The 10,905-nt window shown below is 40.6% G+C and overlaps 1 protein-coding gene across 1 annotated transcript; it reads left to right on the top strand.

Moving 5' to 3' along the window:
* The first annotated feature begins 4,366 nt into the window (after positions 1–4,366).
* LOC143286372 (uncharacterized) lies at positions 4,367–5,939 on the top strand. Its single transcript, XM_076593911.1, has 3 exons — positions 4,367–4,565; positions 4,658–5,147; positions 5,870–5,939. Exons 1-3 carry the CDS (start codon positions 4,367–4,369, stop codon positions 5,937–5,939), a joined length of 759 nt encoding a protein of 252 aa, XP_076450026.1.
* Positions 5,940–10,905: the final 4,966 nt, after the last annotated feature.

Below are 10,905 nucleotides of genomic sequence, written 5' to 3'. Positions count from 1 at the left end.
GGTAATTTAAGGAGGTGATTTTCTACTTTGAACTTTGTTGTTCGGAACTTCTGATGCAACAAGTCTTCAACTGAAAGCAGTCTTACTGAACTACATGCGTTGACTTGGTTCGGAATCTTACGGCAATATCCGAATATTACCGCATCTCGCCATGTGTCAGAAACAGTAAATGTATCGAAACTTAATCGAATGAGAGAAAAAGAGACGGAGATTTCCGTGTAACATGTATACATTTCACACGCTGTCGGAAACAACACATTCTCTGAATCTGTGTTCAACACACACGATTGAAGGGTATTTTTCAAACATGATTTACGCTTTCCCGTGATGAATCCGCATGATTTATGTGAAAACAGTTCTAATTTTGTTTACATGTATATTTTTTTTATTGGGTCGTTTACATGAACAGATGTAACACAGAAAAGCGGAACCGAACATTAATGCGACGTCGATTGCATTTAAACAGTTGAATAGACAGTTTACCGGAAAATGAGTGTATGAGCTGTCGAAGGTAGATGTGTCGACCACCTATTGCAAGTAAAGAACGTGTAGTGTACTCATGAATGTGCTTGCCTTTGAATAAAAAGCAAACAAAAACAAACAAACAAAAAAGAAAACAAAACAAAAAACAAAACAAACAAAAAAACAAAAGAAAGAAACAAACAAACAACAACAAAAAACAACAACAACAACAACAACAAAAAACACGTCGTGGAACGGGTTGTTTACGTCTGTCACGCGGGTTTTTTGCGTAATATTTCAAACGTAATGTACCATTTTTACTGATGGTCAATGTTTTATTATCGCAACAAATGAATATAGATGATGTCTGTATGTACTGGATTTTAATAAGGTTTGTACTTATTTGTTTCTGACCAGTACGTGTTCAGACACATTGTCATGTCATGAAATGCCGCCGAAATTTTGGATGTTTTTAATAATTTTCCAAAACATTTAAGACACAAGAACAAAACAGGTTCCCACAAAATTGTTGGAGACATTACTCTATTCAGATGCAATCCTGATAACATATCAAACATTTGAATAATCATTGTAAACACATGTTTATATTGAATCAGACTGAGAGACCCTCATTTCCAACAAAGTTCTGGAGACTGACCCATTTTCATCTTCCAGGCAGTCTTCCCAGACAGCAGAGCCAAATGGGTCCCACATGGGCCCCACATGGTTAACCAAATGGGCCCCACTTGGACTAACACAGGTGGGCCCCACTAAGATTGGCAACGGGGTTTCCAAGTAGGATCAACATGGATTTCCGCTGGGATCCCAGTGGGCAATCCCATGTCTGTGATGGGCAGCTAATCACACAGAGCACTGCACATTGTGAATCAAGCATTGTCATACAAAACTCACAAAAAGTCAACAGGTATCAAGCATTGACTGAGAAATGCCTGAGACAAAAAACAACAAAACAATGGATAAAGGTATGGGTGACTACAAGAAAAGCAAACTTTCACTTTCTGAATAAAAGAAAAACAAACAAAGCACCTAAAACATAACAGATGTCATAAATAAAAGTCACAATCAATCTTCTCAAAGACGCAACTGAACAGAAGACTGAAAAAGAAAGTATCTTCCATACACGCAGCCTGTGAAGCAAGCGGCTATATATATATATATATATATATATATATATATATATATATATATATATATATATATATATAATTTCATCTCTGTCAGTTGATAGTTAAGATGTGCGAGAGTGTGAAATTCATTCAATATGATATTGTGTTAAAATTTTTTTGGTGATCTGGTATAGATAATATTTACATTTCCCAATGCAGTTCTGTTCTAATGAGCTAATTTGGTGAAATATCAGTTGAAACAATTAAAAGGGTGCTCATTTTCACAGATCTCAAGTGGAAAATCAGTTGTGCTGTATCTTGACTTGGTTGTCTATTGGTCTTGTGAATTTTGTCACAGTGCAAATGTCCTGGATTTCATTACATCTTAACATTACATACATACATACATAACAACAAATCTATCTGCCCAAGCTTCCCTGCACAGAGTTCTTTATATTGAGCAGATTTTTGGATAGTGTGCTATATAAGTATCCATTATTATTATTATTATCATATATATATATATATATATATATATATATATATATATATATATAAACATTATTCAAGCAATAACAACAAAGTCATTGAAGTGAAATGCATTTCTCTTTAACCTTAAGAGACTATATTGTGAACAACTGTTTCACTGCGTACACACACACACACACACACACAAAGAAAAAGAAAAAAAAAGAAGAAAGAAAAGTGTGAAAACCTTATGAAATCAAGTTGATAAATATGGTGACATATTACAATACACAAGATGAACTCATGTTGAAGAAAATCTGGTAATTTCTCTTCTGAGATAGTAAAGTTGTTATGATTCTGATATATTAGAAAAAAAATCATAAAAATAATAAGTACTGGTTCATGTACAATGCATCTGGTAAATCACACTCGTTTTCAATCATTACAGATCTTACATGCATTCATGAGCATGACACATTTGAGTGAACTTTATAACATGGTGTGTACTGAATCAAAAGTGGGTCGATATTGTGACGTGGGGTGCTAAAAAGAGATAGACGTGTCTTGACATGTGTTGGTTGACTGCGCACAATGGACCTTTGTCTCTCAGAGTGTGTAGAAATAGATAGACGTGTTTTGACATGTTAGCCAGTGTCATGTCCTTTGTTTTTCGACACGCTTCCATAGAAACCCAAATTGACTTGAGTAAAAGGAACACACACACACGTCTCCTCGGTGGGGAATCGAATCCCAGTCTCCAGGGTGACAGGCGCGGATACGGACCACTATACTACCGAGAATACACAAGATCCTATCAAAATTTGACATGATATTTCTGAAGAATAAAATCATTGTCATTCCTTCGCCTTGCATGACTACAACTGTTGATTGATGAATGACGTCTGAACATAGTCTGTTGGATCCAGCAATTCCTTGGTGTCGACAGGCAACAAAGTGACGTATCAGAACAGGAGGCCATTAAAAATAAACGACGCTTACTGATCGATACATCATTTGGAGTTTACGCCCTTTAATCTCTTTCATTTTCTGTAGCATGTATTTGAAAGAAAAACCACATGGGCAGATAGACAAACAGACATATATGCAGACAGAAATACATAGACACATACATTCAGACACAACGCACAAACACACACAAAGAAGCGACGACTGTGTCGGCTGCGGTAGTGGTGGCTGTGGTGACGTCGGTCACCATGGTATTTGTGTTGGCGGTGTCGGCTGTGTTAGCGATCACTTTGGTTGTCGCCCGTCTCCACTCATCATCGTCAACTGCAACATAAGTATTCTTACATTAAGTCTTTGAATTCGGTGGGGTAAAAAGTATGATGGTTGTACGTACTAGATAGAAAGAGGAAGGGAGACAGACAGAAAGACCGACCACATAGACAGATAAATTGCCCCAAAAAATAGCCGCGCCTGTGTTGGAGTTGGTGGTCCTGAATCCTGAGTGCAGAGTAGCTGGCTGAACTGGGTGAAGATATCTTTTTCTTCTTCTTCCACCGTCGTCATCTTCTTCCTTTCAACCTCATCCCCTCTTGGAGCGGTTCTCGTACACCGCTGCTGCTGTTTCTGCTGCTGCTGCCTCTGCTGTTGCTTTTGTTTCTGCTGCCTCTGCTGTTTCTGCTGCTGTTGTTGTTGCTGGTGCTGTGCCTGCTGTTTTTGCTGCTGTTGTTGTTGCTGGTGCTGTTGCTGCTGTTTCTGCTGCTGTTGCTTTGTTTTCAGCTTCCATTCTAAGACTCGGACGACACTTCTGGCCCTGGTGCCGTGATCCAGTACTTGTTGGAACTCGTCTGGCTGCAGTGTTGTTCCTGTTTTCGTAAGGTTTAGTTTCATACCAAATCTGTCAAACTGGCGTTTATGAATATACACTCGTCCTTTAAACTGAATGACTGTCAGATATTTTTGCGGCTTTCCTTCTCGGAAGAACGCTTCCCCATCCTGATAGAAGAAGTCGCTATCGGCGCAGGTGGTGCTGCTGCCAGCACTGATGGGGATGTCCATGATCAGCGTGTCTCAGAGTGGTTGGTCTCAGAGTGGGCTGGTCTCAGAGTTTTTTGTGTTGGAAGCGAAGAACAATTTTGGGTTATTCCTGCAGACTATATAGCTCTTAAGCAGCAGCTATGTTGATCACGTGATAGGCAGATGCGTATGATTAGCGCCAGGCAGCTGAAGCACAAGGATGGAAGGCAGGCGTGTTGGAGACAATGAAGAGCGATTAAGCCTATTGGTCTTGGGCGGCACCTGGGTGTGTATCACTTGAAAAAGCTGAAGGTAAAATATGGAAGGCAATGGTGGCCTGGGTGTGGTGGGGTGATGAGGCTGTGGGCTTTTCATATTCAAAATATCTCAAAGTGTTTGGGGTGCAAGAACCGAAAGGACACTTTTGTGATGAGTACATAACCAGTTTGGACAAAGTAAATGAGACGGTGCTGCCTCCACACTCTGCCTTCTATGCAAACTCAAAAACGAAAACATCACAGAGAAAGAGTACAGCTTTTGCCATCAGGCGTGGAAAGAAAACAATATGACTACTCTACAATATTTCTTGGTGTGGAACAACAATATGACTACTCTACAAGATTTCTTGGTGTGGAACAACAATATGACTACTCTACAAGATTTCTTGGTGTGGTACAACAATAAGGATGTGGTTCCGTTCATGCAGGCCCTTCAATCCCACACTGACATGTATTCACGTTTAGGCATTGACCTTCTCAAAGACGGTATCTCTCTTCCAGGCATCACCCTTAAATATTTGTTCCAGACACTATCCCCCGATGTGTACTTTTCTCTCTTCAACGAAAACCAAAAAGAGCTGCGTACACTCTTGCGTGACATTATCGTTCGTGGCCCTTCCATCATTTTTCACAGATATCACGAAAAAGACAAAACATTCACTAGTCACAATACGGAAAAACCCGTTCAGTTGGTTCACGGTTACGATGCCAATGCGCTTTATCTCTGGGCCATCATGCTAAACATGCCCACGGAACACCCCACTGTTGGACGGTGTGAGACAGGGTTCAAAGCAGAAAGAACGGATGTGTATGGACAACAGGCCAGAGAATGGTTAGAGTGGACGGTGCACACACAGAACATACACATACAGCACAAGTTCAATGGGAAAGAACACAGCTTAGGACGCAGACACATTTGGGTGGATGGGTGGGACGCTGAACACCACACCGTGTACCAATTTCAAGGGTGTTTATTTCACGGATATGACTGTCATCTCACTCGGGGAAAACAGACCAATCCTGTCAATGACAAACCCCTCACAGAGCTCAGAGAAAACACGAGAAACATCACTACATGTCTTCGTGAGGACGTGTTAGTGACTGTGGTGGAGCTGTGGGAATGTGAATGGCAAAAACAGAAACAACAGAACCCACTCATCAGACAGTTTATACATTCACGTTTCCCTGTGTTCAAACCGTTTCAAAGTATGTATCATATCACAGAGCAAGCTATTCTTGATGCTGTAAAAAACGATACCATGTTTGGTCTCGTTCAGTGTGATATTGATGTACCGGACAGTCTGAAAGAACATTTTTCTGAACTGCAACCTATCTTGAAAAACGCGTCTGTTGGTAAAGAGAGTATAGGACCGTATATGCGCGAGTATGCGTAAAAGCACAAATTACTCAATCAACCAAGACGTACTTTGGTAGGGAGCTACTATGGAGAAAAAATCTTCTCGACACTCCTTTGCTGAAATGGTACTTGGAACATGGTCTGAAAGTAAGGAACATCACACTGATCATTGAGTACACTCCCAATCTGTGTTTCAGGCAGTTTGGAGAACGGGTGTCTGACGCGCGTAAAAAAGGTAACCTTGATTTATCTGACTATTTTGGCTGAAACGTTAAAACTTCTTGGCAATTCAGCCTTCTGACCAACATTGCCAAGCACAGGGACATTCACTACGTTACACCTGACAAAGCACCCAAACTGATAAACGAAGGTCAGTTTCAAACACTAACTGAGCTGGGTGGGGGTGTAGTAGAGGTGGAAATGCACAGAAAAAAAATCAAGTGGGCTCTTCCTTTGCAGATTGGGTATTTCGTCTGCCAGTACGTTCGTTCTTTAGTTTAACGTCTTTTCACTGTAAGTGATATCAGACGAGGGTAGGAAAAAAATCGAGTGGGAGGAGGGGGAGGTGGGGGTGGGGGGGGGGAATTACTGTGTACGCATGTGAGTAAGTGAAAGTGTGTGTGTGTGTGTGTGTGTGTGTGTGTGTGTGTGTGTGTGTGTGTGTGTTACATATAGAAAATGATTGATTTAAGTATTGTTTAAAAAAACCAAATAAAACAACAACAAAAAACCAACCAACAAACATATCAATATAACATATTTCTAATGAAAATCTAACAACTATAACAGCGAACCAACTGGACTATTTAACAAGGAGTTGAAACAGTCATACATTAGCAATGGACTGCTGAAGATCGTCAACACTGAAGATGATTTCAGTTCAGGGATTTGAGACTTTAACATATCGCAAGTTGCCATATGATCAGCTGTTATGTGAGCACCACAGATGTAAGAAACATTACTGACATATGTGATGGTGCATGCGAAAATCATGGATAATGGTCAAAATTCACAAAATAATATTATTCTTTTATCTGAAGGTAGAGAGAATTCTGAATAACACACAGAAAACAGAATTTAGTTTCTGAGATACATGCATTTGAGTCTCGTGATGATCACAAACGTACTTCTGAGAAAATTGGGGCAAACGAGTTCGCTGTTTCCCACTCTTGATCACCAATTCCCAATGGGAAAACATCAAAATAAAGCACTAATACTTTATATTTCTTTATAATACTTGGAAATTTAACAGAAAAAGAATCATAGAATCTGAATAACCAAAAAACTCAAATTTGATATTTTCACCCCTTGTCACTTTCACAGCATGTTGCGTGAAATTTACTCCAGCGACTTTTCCATGATTTTCGCGTGCGGCGTCACATATTTTGTCCCAAAACAATTCATTTTCCATCTACAGATTAGAGAAATGATTTACCTCTTATGAAAATCATTATGGTAATGTTTTCCCCTGAAACCATACATTTTCTGTATGTTCTTATGTAACTCCGAGTTACTGGTGTGTTTTTCCTCAAACTGAAATTTTGACCATTGGACTTTTTCTACCATGGTGTAACATTCTTGTAGTGAAAGCGAAATATTTAAATCTAACTCTTTCGTGGAGCTTCTAGCTCCTTTTTTTTTAATCCAAAATGTCAATTTTTCATTATAGTAAAAACCACAATGAGAAGGAATCCAGCAAAAGGTTATGTGAGAGCCTCTTAATAAGAGCTCGTGAATCAAATGGTTAATTTCAATAATGAGTTCATACCTAACCGTTTCTTTTATAAGTTCAATAGCGTGAAGAACTGATTTAGAATCAACACAAAATAGAATCTGAAATACAGTTTTCAGAAAGGATATCATGAAATTTAACGCCAGTACGCGAAACTGCGGATGCTACAATTCGTGGACGGAACTGATTTTTAACTTCTGGAAATGGACACGGATTCACTCTACATGGCACTGAATTGTAAGAGTTTTGAGGAAGCAGTACAACTACGCCTGCGTGAACAGTTTTACAAAGAGAATAATCAATGGTTTCAGACACAGGCTTGCAGCCAACACACAGCATTGTACCAATACACAAGTACAGCAGGGCTACCGTGGACCCCTTCACATTGTTCAGACTGCCGAAATCGCGTCCACTGTGACAAAGAACACCCGGGTTGTTCAAAACAGAGTACATGGTAGATGCTTTGTGGGAATGTGTTCAAAAAATTATTTCTGTTCCGGACAAGACACAAACTAATTCAGCTGCAAGGGGCTCAATGAAAATCACAACACACTCACTAAAGACATCTACCATCATGTTCTGGAAACACAAGAGAGTGGTTGTGAAAAAAACGTGGGCTTCAGGACAGATACAAAAACCATGTTCTCTTTCACACACAATCACGCAAGTCTTTCCTTTTCTGTATCAAACGTATTGTTGCTTCTGATGGGATTTTTACCCTCCCTACCCCTGTCTAGTATTCTCACTGGCTCACTTCTGGATTCACAGCTGATTTTTTTCTCCTGGTTGTGACAGCATTCCAAACCAGTCATCTCTGTAAATGTCCTGATAGCTGTTTTTCCCTGTATAAAGGCTGTATCGCTTGATCTAAACATATATTTGGAGAATCATGCCCTTCCAACCTCCATGCAGTGATTCCTGGGTGGGTCTTAGAAGACTCAGCGAATGGAGGAGAAATCTGTTATAATCGTCGATTGTCCGCTAATAATGTTTTGTGACCAAGCGCGCTATGCTTGCTCCAACACTATTCACGCACAAGCTGTATTAGCAGACGACAGTTTTCCCTCCTAACCCGCGCACAGAATGTGTGACGTCACTCTGCTTACATCATTTTGTCCTGGCCAGACCACCTGCTGACTGCTCGACCAGTGTCGCGTCGCGATACGTCATTGGCTGAGAGCAAACTTGTGTTTCTGTTCCACAGTATTTAATTAATAGCTCTTTTGTCAGATCAGTAAACTACTAGTATTATATACTGGCAGAATCGTCTTAATTCCATCTTTAAATCTATTCCATTTATGTTTGCCTACGTGAAACTGATTTAACGCAGTTTGTAATTTTCAGCGACGAGCTCGTTAAAACTGACCCTGTTCAGGTGACTTAAATTAAGATTATAAATTCATCTTAAATAATCAACACTTCATTTTACACTCATTATAAAGTAGCGTTGAGCTCTTTCTTTTGCAACTTATCCGATGCAAATCGGTTCAGGAATCATTTAGAAATCTGTTACTGAACACCTTGTAACAAGCACAGTTCTCATCAGATTTCTTCAGATTAGTGACGATCTGGTTTGCAGCCCACGTGATTGTCTTTGTAGTTCGCCTAATTTGTATAAATTAGCCGAGCGGGTGATGAGTGGTCACTTCCACACCTGAGCCAGCCGCGGCCAGCACCTGCTCTCTTTGTCTCTTGCCGTGTAGTGGTCAGTGTTGTTCCCACAACAGCAACATCTCGCTACGTATGGCTGCACTGTCTTCTCTTAGACTAGTTCTCTTCTAGTCTTCTTCTCTTAGCATTGTCTTCTTCTCTTTTTGTCTTCTTTTTCTTAGTTCTCCTAGATATCTTCTTCTCTTAGGTCTTCTCTTTTTATGTAAATAAAACAATAGAAAACCCATTTGTGACTGGCCTCTATATGTTCCTGGCCTGTGCGTGGGATCTTGTCTATCCTTTCATTCAATCAATCACATTTAGTTAAGTCTTTTGTGCCGTACCCCCTTGAATAACCACTCGGAGCACGGCTACAGTTTTTTTTTATGTCTGATTGGGGATATTATTAACATATCTATACAAGATGATCGGAGGTGTAAAAGAAAAAGGAATGAGTGAAATATGAATGAACAGATAAATTTACAAAGTAAAAACAGACAAAAGTAACTTCCCATACAAAAAGTTGGATGGGATAACTTTGAACTGACAGTATTCCCCCAAGTCATCAGTTGTTGTTGTTGGTGGTGGTGGTGCTGCTGTAGCTACTGCTGCTGCTGCTGCTGCTGCTGCTGCTGCTGCTGATGATGATGATGGGTATTATTCCGCCACCACCACAGCTGTTTGATGATTTCATCTTGGTCGTCCAGTTATTGCAGCAACAACTCCTGCCACAGTAACAACTATTTGATCATTATTTCACAGTTGTGTTTCGTTTCTTCTTCTTCTGCTGCTGCTGCTGCTGCTGCTGCTTTTGTTTTTTTCTTCTTCGGCTTCCTGTTCTTGTTGTTGTTGATTTGTTTCTTCTTCTTCTTTTTCTATGTCTTCTTATGCTGCTTCTTCTTCCTCCTCCTCCTCCTCTTCGTCCATGCTTATAGTCAGTTTGTCTTCTTCTCCTTCTGTTTTTTCTTCTTCGGTTTTCTGTTCTTGTTGTTGTTCTTGTTCTGGGGAAACTCCTCCTCTTCTGACTCATAAAAAAGGGGGGACATTTCCTTCCATTTCTTCTCCGTGTTGTTGTTCTTCTTCTATGAAAAACTCCTCTTCTAACTCATGAAAAAAATGGGGACATCTTCCTCCATTTCTTTCACGTTAATCAAAATTAGACACCACGCTACATACACATTAGTCTTTCTACAAGGCCATGATATACGGATCTTTACTGGAGCAGTAGCAGTAGCCGTACACGGAAGTGTCTGGTTCCATTCCAGGACTGTATGGCTCCAGCACAGTGGAGTATGACTCCATTTCAAGGGTGTGTGATTCCACCATCACAGTGTCCATCGCCCTGATGTCAGGGGAAGATGAGCACTGAGGCCGCTGGGTCTGTTTTGGCCGTCTTCCTGTCTTTTTAGGCCTTTCAACACCAGCTTGGACTGCAGCTGTTTTCACAATGTCCACACCAGGGCTCTCCTCAAACATGTTGGAGATTCGTGTGGAGTCAACAGGTTGTTCACACTGGGTGAGATATCCACCAGGAGTCCCCAGAGTTGAAGAGCAAGTCACAGTCCAGGGAGCTATGGCTCCAACCATGGGAGATGACATTGTTGACAAAGACAAAGCAGTTGTGTCAGATCTGCCCGCTGACAGAGCTGATGTCTGCTGACTGAAGTCTGCCATCAGCTTTTTCTTCAGACTGACCAGTCTTTCGAACTCTTTCAGTTCCAATGACAGTCCTTTCTGCGCCCTGACCAAACGCCCACCCTTGGTATTTGTGGATCTCTTGTAATGGTGCACATATATTCTGACAGCCCCTCGCCAAATTTTGACAGTGGCAAAGATGTTGCGTCCCAGTGG

Source organism: Babylonia areolata, chromosome 10 (genome assembly GCF_041734735.1).
Source record: "Babylonia areolata isolate BAREFJ2019XMU chromosome 10, ASM4173473v1, whole genome shotgun sequence".
In the NCBI taxonomy this organism is placed as follows: domain Eukaryota; kingdom Metazoa; phylum Mollusca; class Gastropoda; order Neogastropoda; family Buccinidae; genus Babylonia; species Babylonia areolata.
Note: the sequence above shows the minus strand (reverse complement) of the source record. Positions and strands in the feature narration are given on the sequence as shown.